The following is a 24,084-nucleotide window of genomic DNA, read 5'->3' as shown; positions in this document are numbered from 1 at the left end:
AATGATTTTGTCCAATTAAGTTTTAGAAATTTAAGTCTCCTGGAATTATGTTTGTTGTGTCTTTTGGGTATCTTGTTACATATAGTAATTTTTTCATATATTTAGTTCAAATATACTCTTTTCTGTCATTGTATTTATGTGGTTTTTAAACGCTATTATACAATGTGAAATGGTTTGTAATATTTTATCTGTAATCTTACCAATAAAATTTCAGCGTCAGTGCACCATCCCCCCACAAAAATAACCAGAGCATAACTTTTATGTAAGGCAGTGTTCAATTAAAGTACATCACCATTCAAAATATTATTAATCAAACAAATTAATAAATAACTCACATACAAGATATAATTATATAATATATGTTAATTTATCAAATGTAAAAAAAGAAAAAAGAGTTCTAGATCTAGCTAGATTATCTTAATTTTGTCATGTATATAATTTTGGATTCTTTTCATGAACCTCAACTGCATCTGGATAAAAAATGCTAAATAAGATCATCTATTAGAACTATACATAACATGACAGTCCCTGATAAGATTAAGCGTAGATTAAACAACTATTAATGTCTGCTATCATTGAGTACAAACAAAACATATGAACGATTATTTCGCTATTGATGTTATGTAATATTGGTCCACTTTAAAGACAACAAGTTAGTGTTAATTTTTTGGTCTTTGACAATTTAAGTATGAGGCATCTGGTTGATATCCTCCTATACATTTGTATTAAAAAAATCGCCATCATTGTTGTTTTATAATATTTAGCAGTTTTTGATCTTATGCATTTATCTCTATACGTTTACATTATTTTTATCAACCCTCATTGTTCTCAAGACAGAATAACATTTCTCCTGCATACAATAAAAGCAATTCGCATATTTTCTCACTGAAATCACAATGTATACTAGTATGTTGTAATATCCCTTGTAAAGATCTATCTGTTAAAGCGATGTTTTTGAATTCATTTTACCACTGAAGCTTGTCAATATTTGTTTTTACCACATGTTTTGAACTATCCTTTCCGGTATCGCAAAAAACGCCAGCTGTCAAAATTTCCCGCCAAGTACTCAGCATCATTCTTGACGTTTCGTCACGTGACTTGTCAATTAACTGCAATACAACACGGATGTATGAATGAAACACAATTTGTAATGGAGACAAATTAACGTGCATTTGTGTTCTTGGAGACTTCATTTTCGTTCAGAATTTGGATACATTTCGTAAGCTAAGGTTAGTTTAATTTGTTAAGCTTGATTTTACTATTATAGCAGACGAAAACTGCGAGAAATGTCAAAATGGCGAATAATACTTCGTATAGAGCAATATGAATCACTCCAGGTCCATGAGTCATCACTGTTCGATCGCTGTTACACTGAAATAGTGAATACTAATAAAGAAGGAAGTGCAACTAATATTTTGAGGAAGTTGTAAAGGTCATTTTGATTTTAATAACATATATTAGACGTTTCTTTGGTTGGTTCAAGCCATTGTTCATTTTATGATTAATTAACTGTTAGTTGTTATAAAGTTTGTTAACTGCTGTATAGGTCATGGCCTTGAAATACTATTAATACAGTTGTATACATACACAGATGTTTTCTTATTTTGTATTGTTAAAAGTTATATCGGGAGTGCATGTCATATAAATTTATATACAACATGTACAAGTGTCGGAAAAGCATTTTAAAAATTAAATGATTATAAATGTATATAATAATTTGCATTATTATTTTGAATATTTATTAAAATGTACATTTGATTAATAGTGCATAGTACTTTAACTTATCATCTTAATTATTAATTCTTAACATGTAAAGTTCTATATTACAAGACTATTGACATTTTTTTCTTTTTCTTCAACATTTTTGGACTCCCACCAACACCTTAAAAAATAAGACTAGAAAAAAGTGAATATTGGGGTAGCTAACAGAAACGTATATAAACAGATAATGAATAAAAGGAAATTTTTTAAAAATTTTGATAGCTTCAAGTTTTATATGTTCTTGTATAAGTAATATAATTGCAAGGGAAAAAACTTTTACAATGAAAATTTTGATAGCTTTTAGTTTAGTATTTAATAGTTCAATAACAACCTTAATGTAGACTGATAATTGGCAATTTTAAATGCTTTTCAATTGGGAAAAATGTAAGTTTTGGAATTGGGATGACTTCAGGTAAGTATAGAACTACTAAAATAAGGGATGGGGGCGGAAATCCTGTGGATATAACAACCCAAACTGCTTACAAGTAGCTTTTATAAACAGCAATATAGAGTTTTTCAGGTCTAGGTGAATTTCCCATGGTTTATTTTCTAATTTCTGTAAGCATCCAGGCTTGATTTTTAAATGAATTAATTTGTAAGAGCTAGTGATCAAGTTACTTGAGTCAGCAAGTCCCCTTTGATATTTACAACAAGGTCACTTAAGTCAGACATGGTCCTTGAATATTCAATAAAATGTAGTGCATGGTGTCTCTAGGTCACAGTTTATGTTCTGATCAATTTCAGATGGTGGAGTCTGGATGAGTGGTAATAATATATCAGGGTAATGTAGTTATCTATTAGGATTGGCAGAGTTGTTTCAAACCCCATCAAGACCAAGCTGTTGTTTTCTTGAGAAGAAACTATACACTCATTGCTAAATTCTGATTTGATTGAAATCAGTCATGAAATGTAAATGGTGCTAATATTTCGCATAGATAATTATATCCAGTCCACTTTTATCTCTGGTTGTAGTAACAAACACAGTATAAGAATTTAAGATTCATTCCAGGCGAAAAATGGCAGGCTGTATCATGGATGCAGAAAATCTTCATTTCGGAAAACCTGCAGTATAACATATTTTGTTTCAGTCTTTAATTCTAGCCCATAAATTTTAATATAAATTTTAATCAATGCACCCCTTAATACTTCTTTTAGGGTTGTGGGTTCGCATTGTCCCCATTTGGGTAAAGCAAGAGTGAACACTTCATATAGGCTCAGGTGAAAAATGATGTTGACTTTCAAACCAAAATCTTTGTGAAACCAGCTATTAGAGTGGTGCTATTTACAGGAATCCTGTAAGGTATAATACACCAAAATGCCCCAGTTCTGTAAGTACATCAATTTGTCTGCCATACGTGGCAGCTTAGAGTGGCATGCCTCATCTGGAAATTTTATTAAGCAGACATTGATATCAATTAAAATACGAGAGTAAAAGATGTTGACCATATAAGAGTGTATTCTACTTCTAAACTCCCAGTATGGCATTTCTTGAAATATATGTGCCAGCTGTAGTAAAAATCAATGCATACTTTCAACACTTAAATGTCAAATGTTTTATATTTAACAGATGTTGCAGTATTAAAATGGCTGCACCATATTAAAGACAAGGAGATAACTCTGTTGGCAGCTGGGAGGAGAAAAGACATATTTATAAACATGGCGTGATATTATACAAAGGTATTTAATACAATTTTTGGCACGCCATGACAAAACCAACATCGTGTGTTTGCGACCAGCATGGATCCAGATCAGCCTGCACATCTGCACAGTCTGATCAGGATCCATGCTGTTCGTCATCAGTTTCTCTACTTGTAATTATAGGGTTTGTAAGCGAACAGCATGGATCCTGATCAGGCTGGTCTGGATCCATGTTGGTTGCAAAAGCACTATGTTGGGTTTGTCATGATGCAGCTCATTTATTTTTCACAGCACATATCATATGCTTATGCATTGGGTCAGTCAGTAGACTAACTCCGGAATTAGAATATTTGGGATTTTCTCAGTTACTCCATAGAAACAAACAAACTTTAACTATTACAGCTTCAAAAATAAGTGCAATAGGTTGACTAATCTATTGTGACGGGCTAGTGCACCGTGAAGCTATAAGGGTAAAAAGTTTGTTTGTACCTACCGATAAGCTTGGAAAAACCCACATTTCCCGAGTTCCTGACAACATCTATTGTAAACAAGGTCTTACCCCACTCTTTCGATAATGGTATTTTAACTTTTGGACCCATTTGGGAACTCTGCTCCAACACTGTCAGTTTGACATATTCCCTGGGGTTACTTTGAACTGGTGCACAATTGAATTGAACATGTGTTGGTACACTATAGGGACAGCAGCTTTCTGTCTTTTAGTCAAATAAATTTATCAACTAGCTGATATTTTAAGTCAGCTGCTGTTAAGCCATGGTACTGGTGAAGAATGTGCACAGGGCATTTCAGGGGGAAATATAGCATTTCTAGGGGAAGAATTTTTATACCTATTTTGGACGGGTAGGGGAAACAACCTTTATTTAGGTGTAAAATATAGTTAAAAATTCACTGTAAAAAGTTCCATTATTAAATCTCTGATGAAGTTTGTATGTAAAGGCTTTTAAATTACGATTTAAATTCCTCTATATTTTAGGAAACTATTTATGATCTAAGAAAATCAGCACATGCTTAAGTTTTATTAACATATTTTGTTTGTTTGTTGAGGTATATACCTCAGTTGATGATGCAAGTGGTTAATTACACAAAGCATGGCAGGTGCCAACTTGCCACACCTACAGAAAATACGCTACATACATTCCATTTTCTAACTACTTAGGTTGGTATTTTGGGAGTCATTTTGTTTTGAGGAATTGGTTAATTAATTCTATATTTATCAAGTTTGAGCATTGAGAAGATTGAAAGTTTGCTGAAATGAGATAAATTAAAGTATTTAATTTTAATGTAGACATATTTATGTATTTATAATTAATGTTTTATACTAGGATTTGAAGGGTCCTGTGAAGCATGTATTGTACTTTATACTAGGTTTTTGTGAAATTTCATAGAATTTTAAATTTTAATCCATTACATTACTTTATTATTGTATTCCCTTAAAGAATTAATCCACAGTAGGGAATGATGTGACCAAAATGTTAAGAGTCGTTGATTTCATATAACATGCCCTTTCAATACTGAAGGTTTCAATCCTGTTTGGTAATGCAGGGCATTTTTTCTTTTACATGTATTGCAGGGGTCCTTTAAAGGGCGCTTCCTCTTTCTAAAGTTCTGTAAAATCATGCAGTTTTCCCCTAAAATTCAATTAAAATCAAGATTTTAACTCAATATTGTAAAAATACCATGTTATTTCCTCCTAAGTTTAAGGTTAGGGCCTCTTTTCCTTAGTAACCTAAAAATGCCCTGAATTGAATTATCCAATTAGATTACAGAAGGTCCATGGTTCCACCCAGGTGCTTATTTGTACCTGAAATAATCCAAGAAGGGGCACCAGAGGTCTTCCTTGATCATGAGTAAAGCTAAAAAATTGTCATTGGATCTTTACAGTATTCAAACAGTGACGTATTCTCTAAAAGCAGATTTTACAATTCTTAACCAAGTATTTAAAATGTCACAGGGTGAGAAAAATATGCAGCCTGACTGCATGGGACTCAAACCCTGCCAGGACTCTCGAAATACCATTTCGCAGCTCTACTGACTGAGCAATACGGCTGCTTACAGTCATCATCTCCCCTAAATGGTGAACAGTTTTGAACTGTGGCAATTTATACAGTGTCTATTCTAGGAATTGAAAAATAGGGGTGATTTTCCCCCCTCTATTTCAAAAAAGGGGGCGATTTTCAAAATCAAAGGGTGCCAATATAAACTGCCAATGTTAAATCGTCTGCATTAAGTTTACACTGAGGCGTTCAACCGATGAAATAATTAAAACGATAATATTTATTTAAGGCAGCAGAAGTTGTCCCCCCTGAATTTTTAAACGAAAACAAATTATTACAGAACTGCCGCGATTGATTATAAAGGGATTGGCAATACAAATAATCGAACTATCTTTCACGTCTAGATCGTAGCCAAGCTAGGAATTGCCTCATTTTTCTTGATTATTTACTACACTAAAATGGCGCCCAACTGTCAGACCTAGCACACTAGTTCCGGTCGATACGGAACATTCCGTTAATTTCCGTCAACTCACGTAACCAGTACCATACGGTACTAAATTATTATAATTAGCTTACAGTTACCTCCCTTCGGTTTTCGGTGTAAATGTAAACAAAACAACCAAATATAATGCGGGATGGAAGTTTTACGGTTTTATTAACTTTTTTTATAGATGCGCGATTTTTACGCACATGATTTTGAATTGTGCGCAATCTGTTAAATACTAGCGTGAATCGCGCAATCGCGCGTCCTAGAATAAACACTGATTTATATAGTAATTTCTTCCTTAAAAGTTTAATTAACTGAAATTTTTTTGGTATTGACACATCAGATAATTGTTTTCTTACAACTTTAGTCTGCTGAAATATGTATCTTCTTTGTCTCAGTATTGTCTATTTTGAAGTATCGATTCAGTATCGTCTATTTTGAAGTATCGATTCAGAATTATTGGGCATTTTTATTTATCGGATTTGCCAGACTCTCAGATCATGAAAATAAACATTTCAACATTTCTCAAAGATTTAATTAAATATCTTACATTAAATTCATATGCATATTGCAATTAACACTTTAGAGGCGGAGAACTGGATAACCTATATTAATAAATTCAAAGATTATTGGTTAATTATAAAGATTATATGTTTATTCAGTATATAAGGTTTAGTTGTATGCGTTAATATACAAGTTATACAAGAGTCATATAACAGTGCAGGTTTATATAGCAAAAATTGCTTCTATTTACCTGTGACCATATATCAGCAGTCTTGTCCCTTGTGGTTGAGGGACGTGCCCGGTTAAGGCATATTTCATTGCAATCACCGTTTAACCCTGCATGATCATAAGAGGGTCACTAAATGGGTTTGATTTACTGGAGTAATAAATGCATCTCTTATCTCCAGCATTACTTTGGTGAGGTGGTTAAATTGACCTCTGGTGTAATGCTTTAAGTTTGTAACACCCGAGGTCCTGTTTTGGCATCGTATGACTTTAATTGTGTTGGCGCACCGTAAAACCAAACAAAACAAAACAAACAAACATATATCAACAGTGACTTTTACATTAAACTTTATTATACTGCACAATAATTGCTTTCTTTGATTAAAAACCAAAATACTTCACAAATACATAGCAGCCTTTTATGCAGACATTTATCATATAAACAATACATATGTCTGATTATCCAATCAAAATTAATGTTACAACCATGTAGTATAATGATAAGTTATAAGTAATTATAATAAAAGAGTTTCATGTCACATATTTGCCGTAAACATTTAGATGTAAGTAGGTGTTTTATCCTTTTACATCTTTTAAATCTTCTGTAATGGCTTTGTTGTTTTGAATTTAGAATTGCTATTATTGATTTGAGAGACTTCAAGAGATGGAAATTTGTTCTAGACAGTTGCAATAGCCTTATGTTGTTCAAATACTGATGATTCCAGACTAATTCCACTCTTATAGATATACACAATATATCTATTGCAACCTATTGAGAAGTTAAGTGTAATATTATTTTGTCAGGGCATCCTTTATTGACGTAAATAATGTTTTACATGTCAAAAATTTATGATTTTAAAAATGTCTCCCTTAATGCATGTGTAATTCTTAGGACTAAAATTAATATTGACATTTTTTTAAAAATTACTTTTCATCGAAGAGTTTTAAAAAAATATCACCATTAAAAATTAAGAAAATATTTCCAGTTTTATTTTGCTTCTTTGATATTTAAAATAGTTTCTTAATTATCGTTAGTCGCCATATATTTTTAGCGTGGGAGTTAATACCTTGATGTTCGTTTTTTTACCTGCGTTATTTGATTATTTACCCAGAATTCAATGCAGTCAGCAACAGCTGGTGGTTAAATCATCATCATTGTATAGCAGCTTGTTTGCGTCATACCTTACTATCATTCAAATAGTAGTCTAAGTTATACGTACAAACTAATACAGTTGGCAAGGTGATTTTTTTTTATTTTTCTCAAAAAAAAATAATCATAGGGTACCTATTTATGTTGTTTTCTGAAAAAATTCCAGAAATATTTTGTTCTGCTGGGAAAGAATGTTCCTCTTCCTCAATAATAGAATCATAAAAGTGTTTTAAGAAACATTGAATTTTTAAGTTTAAACATATTGATTTAAGCTCGATTTGTTAAATTAGTTCATGATATCAATTTTGAGTGCATTGTTGTACAGTAATGCACAGTCTTAGTTCAAATGCTCAGGAAAATTATCACGAAGGCTGTGAGTGATTGATTATAAAGCATTTGAACTATAAACTGTGCATTAATTTATTCTAATTTTCATTGGTCAGAACCTGACACAGAATGTGCAGCTGACCAATGAAAATCCGGAGATTTGAGACGGAGCGGAGAAGAATGCTTAAAAAAAAATAAATTCTGAGTTCTGTCTCAAATCTCAGGATTTTCATTGGTCAGTGAACATTCTGATGCAGATTATGATCAACAGAATCCCTTAGATCTGAGTTTGAGCTTAGGGAATTTCTTTATAACCTCGACCCGGGTCTCGTGTTAGGAACAAGTAAGGGCTCAATTTTACCCATGAGGGGCCGTTATGTCACTTTAACCACTTTGTCACCACTCCCCCTCAACGACTCACCTAATAAAAATTATTCTGTTTCAATTAAAATGATACCTAATTAAGGTTGTATACTTAAAGTGCTAAATTTAATGGCACAGGACCGATTCATCACTTAATTGTGTAATTATTACCAATAATAATAAACATTTACATAATGTATAAGCTGGAACTCTGACTCATTTGATTATAAATCATGACTCAATGAATATGTCGCAAAAGCTCTACAGTGAGTGGAAACCCTGCAGCCAAATGAAATGTTCATCTAACTTCTATAACATTTGCTGTCTAGCATGAACATGTTTATAGCAAGCAGTTATTACTGATGACAGGCAATTAATACAGGCGACATATTGATTTCTGCAAGAGCTTGTCAAGACTGAATCAATCACGAGTCATCAAAAACGAAAAACATAATAGTCTTGGCAATAATCACGTTATCAGAAAATATGTGCAGAAAGAGTGAAATTGTCGTCTGTACAAGAAAATTATTTTCATACAAAATGTATTGTGTTAAAGTACAAAATGCACTAAAGCTTAAATATCAAACACTACGAGGACAGATCAGAAGCAATGGAAGTATATTAATTGTACTTTTCCTAACACAGAGTTCAAAATTATGATCAAGTGATTCAAAAACCATGTTTCTTTTCACACAGACAAATCTCGAATAATTGTTGGTTCCAACAGACTTACTGGTTCCAAGCTCATGATCACTTTACATGAGTATGATCTTAATGTATATACGGTAAGCATTAATTTGATTGTATGAGTTAACATGAGAATTGTACTTGTATGAGTAATATTCAAACAATTGGTTGTATGAGTTATACATTTATGTTGTGTGAGTAATACACATTTAAGTAATATAGTTGGATGAGTCACATGAATATTATTGGTTGTATGAATTGTACATTTAAGTTGTATTTTAATACAAATTTAAGTACCAATTGGTTGTATGAGTTGTGCATTTAAGTTGTATGAGTAAATACACATTTAGGTAATTGGTTGTATGAGTTGTGCATTCAAGTTGTATGAGTAAAATACACATTTAGGTAATTGGTGAGTTTTACATTCAAATTGTATAAGTAATAATTGTATGTATGAGTTGTGCATTTAAGTTGTATGAGTAAAATACAAATTTAAGTAACAAATTTAAATTAAGTAAATTTAAGTTAGAGTCATTTCGATTTCTTTTTTGTTACATTTACTGATTATATATTGGTTAGAGTGTAGAAACTTGTCATCAATTATTCTTTTTTATATCCATTTCATTAATAACTAACTGTTTTGTGAGGGAAATATACTCTGCAGACGACACTCTCATGTGTTTGCTACAGAAAACCATTTCATTTTGTTTTGGAAACTGAGATGCTCATTTTGAAATTGCATACTTGAAAAATTTATTGACCGAAACATTTGATCTGTAGACTAATAATCTTCAATAAGGAGAGGGCGAGATACATGCTATTTGCTAGGCTGGATCTAGATTTATAAAGGTTGTCATAAGGTAAACCAGAAACAAAAACAAATTACACCTTAACCCTTTGATGTCATTAATTTCTCTATGTTTTGCTATCTTAGCTCTTGCCAAGCAATGTTTTTTTTCTACCCTGCAATGATTCATATAATTTTTTTTAAAAGCTATTAAGCTAAAAGGTTGTAAACAAATAGATGGAAAATATTTCTGGAAATGAACGTTTCTCTAAATTTGTAAGAATTCAGTCATAGGCGATTATTTCTCTAAGGTGAATGATGTTTACCGAACAGCAGTGGCGGAAAGGTGTTGTCGGAACATACCTGGAAAATACCATAAGGCTGCGAGCTTAGTGCGAAAACCATTTATAGGTGGGCGTGTTCAGAGGAAAAAATATTTATTAATCTACAAGCTGAGTTGGATAATTGGTAATCAGTTGTTATGGATAAGACATTGATTGTTTCTTAGAATTTTCATGGAATTCTTTGGAATGGTTAATAGTGTAATATTTATGTGATTTTACCAATGGTATGTATTGTGATTTAAATTTGGAATTAATTTATGTAGATTTTTTAATTGCCATTTGTGACATTAAGGGCAAATTTATGGATTATTTTTGATAATACTAATGCATCATAATATGTGGTAGTAATGTATCAGAATATGACGGTGGTATTATAATGTATCAGAATATGACGGTGGTAATGTATCACAATATATGGTGGTAATGTATCAGAATATGTGGTAGTAATGTATCAGAATATGTGGTGGTAATGTATCAAGAATATGTGGTGGTAATGTATCAGAATATGTGGTAATAATGTATCAGAACATGTGAAAGTAATGTATCAGAATATGTGGTAGTAATGTATCAGAATATGTGAAATTAATGTATCAGAATAATTATGTGGTGGTTACAATGTATCAAAATATGTGAACGTAATATATCAGAATATGTGAAAGTAATGTATCAGACTATGTGAAAGTAATGTATCAGAATATGTGGTAATAATGTATCAGAATATGTGAGAGTAATGTATGAGAATATGTGGTAGTAATGCATCAGAATATGTGGAAGTAATGTATCAGATTATGTGGTAGCAATGTATCAGAATATGTGGTAGTAATGCATCAGAATATGTGGTAGTATTGTATCAGAATATGTGGTAAGTATTATGTATCAATATCTTATACTCATGTATCATAATATCTTATAACTGATGTATTGTATTATCTGAATAGCAAAATATAAATTATATACATCACTGCTGTCACCACTGCTTTCAATATGTTAATAATTTCTTTTTTCTCTCTAATATTAATTTAGTATCAACTATATATATACATGTATATGTATCCCAAATTGGACAATTGAAAGCATCTTATCTACATTAGTAAAATTTTGAATTTCCTCAATATATTTGAGCAATTAAATGTAATGGAAGTGATAAGTCTTTGCCACCAAAATACTGCCACTGGCTAGCCTTCACATAACTGCAGTCTGAATATTGGCTAATAAACTTTAATCTTTCATGTTGTTAACCCCAAAATTGATAATGAACAGTAAGGAAAAGTGTAAGCTGGACAAGTCCATTAAGAAACTCAGCATGTGAAGGTTTGCTTGTGCATTAATTCAGTACTTAGAGTTATTTCCCTTAACTTGGTAAAATTTGCAATTTTTGGACTATTGTCATGCAAAGCCCAAAAATACTTGACCTATAGAGTCATAAAACTATAGAAATGTTTGACAACTTAAGTATTTCTGCACCTGGGAGTTTGCTTGTTTTAATTCAGAATTTGTTGAGTTATTGCCCTTGACTTAGTAAAACCATTCCAAAATGTTGTGTTGTGTGACTACCTCTAAAAGTGCATGAAAGCTGTGCACCTGGGGTTTTGAATGTGAATTAATTCAGTTTTGTTAAGAGTTATTGCTCTTGACTTCGTATAGATTTTTGCAATTTTCAACTTGTGTGGTGTGTTAAGAGCTCAAAAACTATTTGACCAAGAGTCATGAAAGTTTACATTACAGGGTAACCGAGTTATTGGCCTGGAAAGTATAAGTAAAAGAAATGCTATTTTCAAGTTGTGTCATGTTAAATAGCCTCAAAAAATATTTTTTTACAGAAATGTCCGGCAGCTTGTGTACTTGTTAACCTGGGGGTTTGCTTGTATATTTATTCAGATTTGTAGAGTTATTGCCCTTACCTTAGTAAAAAACTGTTTCAAATTGTATTTGACCCAGAGTCATGAAACATTACTGGATTTATTGGTCAGCATGTGTAGTTGCACTATGTCTATCTGGGAATTTGTTTGTTTTTATTTTCTTTTCAGAATACTTAATGATATAAAATTGAGATATGAAATTTTAAATGGGAAAAATCAAAACTTTCGGGTGAAATGGACTCTTCCAGTGCTTTGAATTTTGAACTGATGTGGAAAAGCTGAGAGATATATGGTATCGCTTTTTGGTGTATATAATATTCAATTGCATACTGACTTTGAGAATATTTAGAAAATAAAATAAGTATTTTTATCTTAACTTTTGGACATTAATTTCTTGCTTTTTCCCCAAATAAATGAAAACTACAAAATTGAATTGCACGAAAATATTCATGTCATTTATGTTGCTTGAAAAATGTACCCATATTTGGTATGAAGAAAAAAAGAAGAGGGTTTTAATGTAATGTGCATATATAAGTGTACCCATTTACATTGTAAGTATTTATTTCATACATTCCTTTGGTGTATATATAATTAGTTATAAAATATGCTTTGTATAGTAGTTTATGACTGAGTCATAAGTCAGTTCAATGCAAGCATTTTAATATTGTATGGTATGCACATTCAGTATTTGAATAGGGTAATTAGCACCTGTAGTTAAGTTATATAAATTATTGTATAGTGAAGTGAAGGGGTGGGGAGGTAGGGATTGGGGGGGGGAATGGGCTTTAAGGATGTTAAATAGAGTCTGATTAGTAAAATGAGGTATAGTAAACGTAGTTAGATGGTAGATTGTATGGTAAAGATTTTTAGGTTTTTATCAAATACTTACTGTATATTACTATAGACTCATTCTGACAAGAGTAAAAACTTAGTGACCTTCTATTGCTTCTATCAATTTGGATTGACACTTGTTTATTTGAAAATTATTTTAGATGAAAATACCAACAAATACATTATGAAATTTGAATAGAAAGTCTATTAAAGGGCTCTAATGTTTTAAAAAAATTATTCCGATATATTAATATTAGCTGAGCATTTTACAACAATTTTATCACAGGAGAGTGGGTTTTTATTTTATTTTAATATCAGTATCAATAACTAACATATGAGAGCATGCCTCCAGAATGATGTAAAGCTAATTTTCATGAAAATTTTGAAGAATTGTATTAGGAAGTATAATATTGTGAAGTATATATAACCAAAAGGAAGCATTTTACAGATCATGAATGGCACTTGCAACCCTAGTAAATAACACAAAAAGGGCGTAATATGTAGAAATAGCCCTTACTGCTTATAATCAGTCATTATTTAATCACACATAGCATGTAATTATCCCCCGCCAATGGAATCGGGAGGGGGATATAGTTTTGGCGTTGTCCGTCCGAATTTCGTTTCCGGAGTAGTTCTCTGCAACTACTGGCTGTAATTCAACGAAACTTTATGGGAATCATCAATATCAAGAGGAGATGCGCATATCATCGGCTTGTTCCGGTCAGATACTTTAACTCAGAGTTATGGCCCTTGATTAGTTATGTAGTATGCATATAGAGTAAAAATCGTTTCCGGAGTAGTTCTCTGCAACTACTGGCTGGAATTCAACGAAACTTTAAGGGAATCATCAATATCAAGAGGAGATGCGCATATCATCGGCTTGTTCTGGTCAGACACTTTAACTCAGAGTTATGGCCCTTTATTAGTTATGCAGTATGCATATGGAGTTAAAATCGTTTCCGCGCTACTTCTCTGCAACTACTGGCTGGAATTCAACGAAACTTTATGGGAACCTTCAATACCAAGAGGAGATGCGCATATCATATCAGCTTGTTTAGGTCAGACACTTTAACTCAGAGTTATGGCCCTTGATTAGTTATGCAGTATCCATATAGAAAAATATTTGTTTCCTCGCTACTTCTCTGCTACTACTGGCTGGAATTCAATGAAACTTTATGGGATACTAAGAGGAGATGTGCATATAGTCGTCTTGTTCCGGTCAGATACTTATAACTCAGATTTATGGCCCTTGATTAGTTATGTAGTATGCATACATCTCATTGGCATTTCCAGATTTTACTATTTAACACAAAGTTATGGCTCTGTTATTGCCCTGAATATTTATCAAGTTCAAAGAATATTACTGTTTATGCCAATAGTAAATATACAATAAAAGCCTATATGCTAGAATAGCCCTTTGTTTAATAATCAGTTCCATTATTAATCAACAATGCTGTAAATTATTACTTGAATCTTGAATCTTTTTACTTTTCCTAAAATCTTAGTACATTTTTCTCAAGTTTGATTTTATCGAAATATTTTGGCTCATCTTGAGGAAGGTAGCAAATTTTATTATACATTATGGTAATATACACATAATAAAAGAATATAATGATTCAGAGTAATAATATAAATGAGTAACTGTAATATATAGTAGCTATAATACCACAAAAATCTTTGTGCCACTTGACTGACTTGTGGCTTATTATACAGTGCAATCCTTATAGATACTTCTTAATATACTTTATCCTATAATGAACCATGTGACTATGTTGCCGAAGTATGTAACAGAATTGCTCATCTTGAAAATGAACTAAAGGGCTTAGTAATTTTATAGGCCTTGTACTTTCCTATGTGCATGTTTAATAATTATGATAATCGCTGTGAACATAATATTATATGTTTTTTTGATGTTACTTATCTTGATAGTTGTGAATACGTAGATTATACAGATGTAAATATAATGATTATATAAGCATCGAAAAGTCTGTATCACTGAGTGCTTATTTTTTTCATGAGTGGATAATTATCTATTTTTAGAAAGAAAAAAAAATTGTTTTATTTTCACTTTTTACTGTTAGAGGGATTCAGCTAATTTATATAAACTGTATTTTTATTGCTTGCCTAGGTAAGTTTATTATTGTTGAATTAGCTATACACATTTTCAGAAAACTGGCTAAATATATCTTGATTGATTCTACCTGGTGAATTAAGCATTAATTAAGAAATGCATTGTTAAAATTATAAAATATAAAGGTTTAAGTTTCAGTTTTCTTTTCTCGGAATAAGTTGTTTTTTTTCAGTCATAATTGAATTGCTTCCTTGTTTATTTTCTCAGTTTGATACAAGTTTAAAATGTGAATTAAATCAATGTTGATAGATGATTATTTTTAGCTGATTATTTATGATAAGAAATCTGCTGCCATAAATTAGGTAAAAGTTGGGATTAATGTTGCACCAACACTGTAGAGGCCATATGGCAACACTTTGAAGCTTTAATGGTGGATGAATTTAAGACTTCAGGTGCCCCTCTGTGCATTATTTCAGGCACAATCAGGCACCTGAGTAGAACCATCAAGGCTTTGTAAGCTAGATGGATCTAAGCTTCCTCACAATTAAGAATCGTAAAAGCTACTTGCAGGCTTTGAATCCACAGTGGTGAGGGGCAAGTGGTTTGAATACAGTGACTTAAATCGCATGGTGTTACTGGTGCCTCATAGGGTATTAGGACTAAAAAACAAATTACTGTTTTAGGACATAACAGAAAAGTCAAATTTTCAATTTTTTTTATAAAAATAAGCATGAATCTAGAATAATATAGTGTTACATCAATGTGTGTATACATGATTCTGAGGTGGGTGGGGGATGGATAACTTTGGCAGATTTGTTTGTTCCTGGATTATTTTATACAATTTTGTTTAAGATTTGGAATAAATAACTCGGCAATGTTAATGAATAACAGACATTGGGTAGATTCCAGATATTCTTTTGAAGCTGTAATTTGTTCCTATTTTTTTTCTTCTCCCATTTTAATAGATTTCCTATAGACAAGGATTAAGAAGTACTAAAGACTTATTATATACCTGGTAAAATTAGTAAGAATGGGATTTATTTTTGTGATATTATTAAGAAAATATAATGTTTATTTTTTATGTGTAAATTAAAGTGTCTTTTGTTCCTTTACATTGGTATTTGTTTAATAAGTTTGGCTAAATGTGATTTAACACTTAACTCATAGTTTTCTTTATTATAAAGGAATAATTTTTCTGAGCAATTGATGCTTTAGCTTTTGTTAGAAGAGTCAGACTTGATTAGTCTTAGATTTCATCAAAGCTTTAACTTAATACAGGGAAGTCTCAGATTGATCTAATTTTATTGTTTTGTTAATTAACCTTATTAAGGTCATTGCTTTATATAAGATAAGATATTCTTGATTTCAGCATTCAAGATATATTTTCTGAGACATTAATATCTGTTTGGTTTCAATGACTAAATTTATCAAAGCTTATTTTATTTGTTTTCAGAACCGACCAGTATGGGGCATGTGCAATCAAAAAGGCGGAGGGATAAAAAGAGGAAGAAACTATCCCATTTGACAGAAATAATGAAAAGTGTGACGGCAGTCGGGGATTCAGAAAATATCCACAAAGTTGCCGGCCATAGGATATACCGTGATTCAGTGAACTTGGATCAGCTTTCGAACAGTAGTGGATATTTCTCGTCCAGTGAACCTTCTCCGAATTCTGTCGGAGTTGATGTGGATTGGGTTCTAAGGAGTGAGGGTAAAATGGGGAATTCGGCCGGTTTTAGTGATAAATGCGGAAGTTATGATTACGAAGGAAACGATTCAGGTATGAGTCCATTAGAGGAACTATGCACCTATAAAGGTCTCCCATTAGACGATCATCCAGCTTTGACTAAACTCCAGAATGAGCAAAATGCTCGTTTAGAAAGCATGGAGCAGAGGATGACGAGAATTCGGACAAACGCTCAACAGGCATACGATCGTAAAAAATTTGCTCATATGTTTCGTGCTAAAAAGGAAGATTCTAAGACGGATAAATTATTACAAGAAGCTCGAGATATGCTTCAGCAGAACATTGAAATGAGAAATTCAGGTCAGGATAAACAAACTGATTATGCAGGGGAGATAATCCCTGTTCAAATTGTGGAGTCAAGGGAGACAAGTGAACAGGAAGATGAGAGTTATCTCCATTTGACTTCTTTTGGATCTCTTCAGTTCAGTAAGTATGACGTTGTCATAAAGTTTGACACATTGCAATATTTATTGTACAGCAAGTGTTTAAATCAAGGGAGGTTACCAACTTTGAAAAAGTGGCAAAAAGGGAGGAATAAAAAAATTGTAAAGCTTTTTTTGTGAGAAGTTATTTTGGTTTTAAAAAAAAGCTTAAAAAGTTTTACCTTTAAACTTTGTTGCTGAAAATTTAAATCTTCCCAAAAATGACCGTGAGACTATAGGGCACATTGTGCCGGGAGGCCACCCTGTCATGTCTGCATGTTCACTGAGTTTTATACATTGATTTAATTCCTTTTAAATTGCTGAAATGTTTTGTCCAGATAAAAAAATATGAGCAACTCTATTTAAAATATTTAGTTTTATACAGACTGAGATTAAAATTTAATTCATGATATAGGTAAATTTTGCTTATATATGTAATATTCATTTGAATATTTATTATAATTGATGATCATAAAAATTATATTCAAAATAATGAGGTGAACCACTGTCACTCTGTAATAATGCAGAGGTTATCACATTTGAATAATTGACATAGTTTGGAAATGATTTGCTGAATAATTAATTATTCAGGTGAATATTTGGTAGGTTAAATATTTGGTTGAACATTTGTCTTAAGACTGAGTAAATATAAAAGGTAAAACTCTACCAATTTGCTGAGTTTTTGACATTTAGGTGAATACTTCTTTGAAAAATGTAAATATTTGTTATATTGGAGACAATTTATTATATTATGATTATGATTTACATTTATTTTGCCACATTCATTTGCATAACTGCATTAATTACTTGAGTTAGGCAAATATTTTCTACTTATTTCAAGGAGAAAATATGACTGTGATATTTACATGAATATAATTATGTAAAAGTCATCGTGACTTTGGTTATGAATATTGACATTTAGCTTTCATATCTGCTGTGATGAATAATTGTTGCTCATTTTGTTAAACAATTATTATTCATATTATTAAAGTGGCCTTCTGACAGCTGTTATTTTTTGTTGGAAAAACAACTATGTATTGTTTCATACTATGCATACAGTAATTTTATCTTGGAAAGCCAATCATATCCTTATCATTAAAACTTCTTCAAAACAGCATCCCTTAAGCTATTTATAGCATGTCAGTGACATATTGTTTAAAAATAGAAGATTGGGAAATAAATCGTCCACTTTACCTATTTACATATAGAGAGTGGACTGGTAGATTAGAGGTATTGAGAGGTTTCTTTATTGTTTATGTATTTTAGCCATGGCAAATGTCATTTTCCACCTTGATTCCTCTAGTTTGACAATTATATGAAAGGATTTATCCAAAAAATAACATATTTAATCTTTAGAAAAACTGAAGGCAGCTTTAAGGTAACTTAGATCAGTATTAATGCTACACATTTATTGAATTATTCCAATATATAGACTGAATACTGGCTCTAAATTATTGCTATTAATAGATGCTGGTAATATATGAGAAAACTTTTTTTTGTGAATATTAAATTTTGCAATATGATTTAGAAAATATATAGATTCATGTGGATATTATATATAGTACATGTATAATTATACATACATGTAAATGTAATCTTAATTAAGTAACTTTAGATGCCAGTGGTTCTACTCAGGTGCCGTCTTGTTCCTGAAATAATGCATGGAGGGGCCCTAAGGTCTTCCTCCACCAATAAAGCGGAAAAGAAGTGACCTTTTATGTGTTGGTGCGAAGTAAAACCCGACCCCAAAAATAAAATATATATGAATTTACATGGATATAATATTCCTGTGTACTATAATAGCTTTATATACAAAATATAAACTCAATAAGTAAAGTTAATTATGTTGTTTATTATATTTTCAGGTGAACCTGTGATGTTATTGATCCTACCCTTCTTGTTACCTCTATTTATCATTGTTGCAATCATTCGAGGCCTCTCCGAGACTTTCGGTTGGAAACAAACTGTGAAAGTGAAAAGTCGCCGGAATTCATAGTGATTGGTGCAGATCAGAAATTGTTTTTTCGATACCTCATTAAAGTTTCTTCATTCATAATATTTATTGGACAGACAATGTTTTGTGTATCTATTTAGATGTTTACCAAGACGTTTAAGTCACCAAGATGTTTTTTTTGACAGTGACCCCCAAAGTAAATTTTCTTCTTTATCTTTAACATGTTCCATGAGATATTTGCCAAATTCTTTGAAGTTACCCTGAAAAGTAATTTAGAATCTTTAAAATTTTTCCCGTACTTTGGGCAGTACCCAAATATTATTCTAGAATCTTTAATATTGCCAAGTATCTTTGACAGTGGACCCAAATGTAATTCTAGAAACTTTAACATTGACAAGTATCTTTGACAGTGCACCCAAACGTAATTCTAGAATCTTTAACAGTGAACCAAGATGTTTTCAGTGCACCTAAATGTAATCCTAGAATCATTGAATAGTGCATTAAGATGTAAAGTCTGAGAATCTTTGATGTTTTACCCATATTTTTGCCGAGAATCTTTGACTGTTCACCAATATATTCCAAGATATATTCAAGAGTTTGCTTTGGGTCTGTCAATTTAATTAATACTTCAGTTGCTATTGCTTTGTGTGAAATTCCTTTAACCAGAAATTACCTTGTTATAAAGCATAGATTTCATCAATCAACAAAACACATTTTGCAATATGGGGACTCACTTTAGTGCCTCAGGTTGCAAGTTTGTCCTTTGAAAGGCAGCAAATTATGATGGTGACAAACAATAACATAATAGCTTTGCTTATCAATACAGGGAATAATCTCTTTAATGAAATTGATAACCTCATTGATCTCATTGATATGAGATTTATCTTTATATATATATATAATTTCATTGATATAAGTTTTGTGATTGATACAAAGGTTTTCTCTTTGATATTTCGTTTAAACTGAGATAATCACATTTAAACTGAGATAATCACATTGATATAAAGTTTATCTAATTGATAGTGAGATAATCTCATTGATATGGAGTATATCTCATTGACATGGAGTATATCTCAGTGATATGGAATATATATCATTGGTAAGGAGGTTACTTATCTTATAACTAAAGGATATATCTCATTGAAAATGAAGTAATCTCATTGATGATGATTACTCTTATCAATATAGAGTTTATCACTTTGATTATCTCATTGATATGGAGTATATCTCATTGATACCGAGATAATAACATTAATATGTACTTAATCTCAATAATATAGAGTATATCTAATTGAGAATGAGGTTATTATTATATTATATCATTGATATAATGGTTACCTTATTTAAAAGGAGGTAGTCTAAATGTGAGGTGTTAATCTCATTTTCTAGTTGAATCTCAAAACTTTTATGACTGAGATCTCATTTCAGCAGTTAAATTGTTATTCTAGACAAGATTAAAATCTCCTAGAATAACCAGACCATGTAAACTTTCTTTTCGGCAGAGTTTGGCAAAAAAAATCATATTTCACCAAAATTTTGATCTCCTCTAAAATTTGAATAAGATTTCTGTTTCTGTAATACCATAATCTGTGACTTTCTTTTTATGTCTTTTCTAATTGTGGGTTGTTTATTTTGTGGGTTGGGGTAGCTGAAGTGAATAAGTGAGGAATATAATTGTAAACTTATGGGTAGTTATTTTAAAGCTGCACACCTCCAGATTAGCCAAAATATTTCAAGAAAATCTATATTAAGAAATATGGACTAACTTTTAAGATAGGTTAACACATTCAAGATCTAAGTTATATTTTTCATGTTATGTGGGTTTAAGACTGATTTGCAGTATTTAATCACCATATTTCTACTGCGATACTGACACATTGAGCCCGGGTGTAGATTTTCCAAGGTTTTTGGCTCAAAATCCTTGGAAAAAAACCTCGGAGTATTGGAACAAGAAAATGCAAAACTTTGCTATTAAAAAAACCTTGGAAAAATAGGGAGAGGGTGAAAAACCTTGTAAAAAATTTCCGAGTTTTTTTTAAAAAAAAAACCTCGTAAAAAGTATGACCTAGGAGTATTGGAACGATTTCCAAGGATTTCAGAATAAAAACCTCGTAAAATAATTTCCGACGGTTTTGTTTAGAAAACCTTGGAAAATGAGTGACCTCGGAGTATTGGAACGATTTCCAAGGATTTTCGAATAAAAACCTCGTAAAATAATTTCCGAGGATTTTGTTTAGAAAACCTTGGAAAATGAGTGACCTCGGAGTATTGGAACGATTTCCAAGGATTTTTAAAGTGTTTCCGTGGTTTGTTTTCCAAGGTTTTTAAATGAAAACCTCGGAAATTTTCTCACAACTGGGAATACTGTTATATTTTAGAGGATTCTTACTTAAGGGCATCAGAGAATTTTCCAAGGTTTATTTGAGCAAAAACCTTGGAAATTTCTAGAATATCCATGGAAAATCAGAAAATATAACATCCAATCAAATATTCTGAAAAGAGCAATTATATTGTCCTTTTTAAGGAATTAAGAAACTTCTTTGTAATAATACAGAGCAAAAATGATCACATGACTCACTGAAACATTTAATGTCAGTGTGAAGTAAATAGTAATGCACTACAAATGAAAAGTTAAGTTAGAAGTCTTTAATGGTAAATATTACACTCAAATGTTCAGTTATAATATTTTGGAATCCGGTTAAATTTTAATGTATTCAAATATCTATCTTTTGAATTCCTGTTCACTCTTCATGATTTTTAAATGTCCCTTAGTTTTTCCCTCACCATCACAGGGGTCACATGTGGAAAATGCTCCAGGATACAATTCCTGAAATAAATAAAGTTAACATTTAATAAAGTACAGCCATTGAAAGAAGTTAGAAAAACAATTATATAAAATCACCACTGGGCGCTTCCCTCTCCATTGGGGGCTTCCCTCTCCATGTGGTCAGGATCAAAGACTTCAAACTACTTGCCTTATATACAACATTGTATTTTTGACTCCTGAAGCCAGGATGGGCTTCTTCCCTCTGAGGGAGCTATCCAGCCCAGGATAAAGGAACACCTGTGGTTATACTCAGGACAGTTCAGTATTTGTAGGCAATCAGAATTACATCATTTAATTTCTTTTTTATTAATCAATAAAAAAAATGATACATTCCTTAAATGTTTCCATAGACAAAAATATCAGTTCACTGTTGATATTTATTGTTTTAAAAAATCAGCACTTTTGTGAAAAGAAATACATCTTTTGAGTGATCCAAAACTACTTGAATAACAAGTTGTTCAAGACCATTGATTAAAATGATGGCTTTAATATTTTCAAATGACCTTTTCTGTAGTTACTTTTAAATGTTTGTCTACTGTTTTGAAATAGTGAATTTAATTTTTTTTCATGTTGATTTCTTATTTTTCTTCATCAGTACTTAGTGTCAGGATTTCAAGAAAACTTTGGTAAGCAGTGTGACAATTCTGCGATGTTTAGAAAAGAAACGATGTCTGTTACTATTATTTTAGATAATATGTCATACTGGATGTTACAACCTAAAGCACTCTAAAAATATTGCAAAAAATAACGCTTTTGAACATAAGGTGATTCCGATTGCCTACACTAATTGTATCTGTCTGCTCAAAGTGACATCTGCATCATTAAAGCTGGAGAGTCATCATGTAACATTAATAGCATTTCCAACAAAGTATCAATAAAAAAATCAGTTCCAGAAACCTTCATTCATTCAAATTGAAACTTTCAAAACCTAGTTTTAAAACAAAAACATACTGTAGTATATTCCTTGAAGCCTTTCCTGGTCTACAGTTGGCTTCCTTAATCGATGCCTGGATGCCAATGATATACTATGATAAAACACAGCAAAGCTGGATTGCCATCTTCTTGTAGTTTGGAACAGTCTTGCAAACTTGCTTACAAGCTGACTCTGTAATTAAAAATTTGTAGATTCAAATAATAGATGAAAGATGAAAGTTTATAAATAATGTCATCATTATAGTTTCATGCACTCATCTTGTTCAATACAATCATAGACAAAAATAACATTAATACTCATAAAATATCCTCTAAACAATTGTATTTAAACTAGCTTACATTTAGGTTAAAAATATAGATCTAAAATAGTTTGTATTTAATACTTATTTGAAAAAAAAAAACAACAACAGATTTTATGCATAAATGTATCTAAACTTATTTACCTGAACCTTTTTACTATCATGTTTCTTTTGTTTTATCTCCTGTCCCAGGTCATTGATCTTTAGGTTCAATTACAACAACCAAACATTTCCTGAATCTTGTCACACTTAGATAAATGTTTTCTTTGAAAATTCCAAAATATGCTCCCTAACATTTAAAACAAGATATGTCCAAAAATTGCTTAAAATAAATCCAGGTTTGCACTACTTCCAACTATAACCACTTGACCCATTAATGTCTGAGATTCAAATTTTTCAACAGTATAACTGAAGGGGCAATCATAATGTGAAACAGGGGTGATCCCAAAATATCAAAGCCACCATCATTTTATTTTTACATTAATTTTATTGAAGGTACAAATATATCAAATGATAAATAAAAAGTAAAACTTGAAAATTATAAAAGAATCACAGTTGCAGTGTCATTTTTAGACTGTTTTGGATTGTATAAAAACCCAGACTCCCCCTGAATAATCACATGGAACATCTGGTCTATCCAGAATGCTCAATGAGAAGATTGATCATGCATAGATTATAAGAGGGAACCACCTGGGGTGCCATTAGTTTTATCTGATCTAAGTGTGTTATATTCTGTGTGTGAAAACTAATAGTGATGCAGTATTTATTTATCTTAATTATAAGAAAGTATCAAGCATACATATTTTACACATTAATTGTACATAATTATATATTTAAAAGGACAATTATAATAACT

General features: G+C 31.4%; 1 protein-coding gene and 1 long non-coding RNA gene across 8 annotated transcripts; one reads left to right on the top strand and one right to left on the bottom strand.

Annotated features, from left to right (window-relative positions):
• Positions 1-1,069: 1,069 nt before the first annotated feature.
• LOC132740833 (uncharacterized) lies at positions 1,070-19,316 on the top strand. 6 transcript variants are annotated; one of them, XM_060728849.1, is made up of 4 exons: positions 1,070-1,229; positions 3,329-3,438; positions 16,500-17,219; positions 19,081-19,316. In XM_060728849.1, the coding sequence occupies exons 3-4, from the start codon at positions 16,511-16,513 to the stop codon at positions 19,209-19,211; spliced, it is 840 nt and encodes a 279-aa protein (XP_060584832.1). In that variant the 5' UTR covers positions 1,070-1,229; positions 3,329-3,438; positions 16,500-16,510; the 3' UTR covers positions 19,212-19,316. The 6 variants fall into 6 exon arrangements, with proteins under 6 accessions (XP_060584832.1, XP_060584833.1, XP_060584837.1 ...); XM_060728850.1 differs by lacking the exon at positions 1,070-1,229 and adding an exon at positions 1,322-1,432; XM_060728854.1 differs by lacking the exons at positions 1,070-1,229; positions 3,329-3,438 and adding an exon at positions 10,253-10,352.
• A 2,484-nt stretch (positions 19,317-21,800) lies between these two features.
• On the bottom strand, positions 21,801-23,730 carry LOC132740832 (uncharacterized). Of its 2 annotated transcripts, XR_009627215.1 has the most exons (3): positions 23,373-23,730; positions 22,948-23,101; positions 21,801-21,996 (listed from the first exon to the last, which is right to left on the bottom strand). It is a non-coding gene; the product is annotated as an uncharacterized LOC132740832 (long non-coding RNA). The 2 variants fall into 2 exon arrangements; XR_009627214.1 differs by lacking the exon at positions 23,373-23,730 and having other exon boundaries at positions 22,948-23,363.
• Between the last annotated feature and the right edge of the window lie 354 nt (positions 23,731-24,084).

Source organism: Ruditapes philippinarum, unplaced genomic scaffold, assembly GCF_026571515.1.
Source record: "Ruditapes philippinarum isolate M1 unplaced genomic scaffold, ASM2657151v2 ctg7603_1_1_1_1, whole genome shotgun sequence".
Taxonomy (NCBI): Eukaryota; Metazoa; Mollusca; class Bivalvia; order Venerida; family Veneridae; genus Ruditapes; species Ruditapes philippinarum.
The sequence above is the reverse complement of the archived record's forward strand: the minus strand, read 5'-3'. Positions and strand labels throughout refer to the sequence as shown.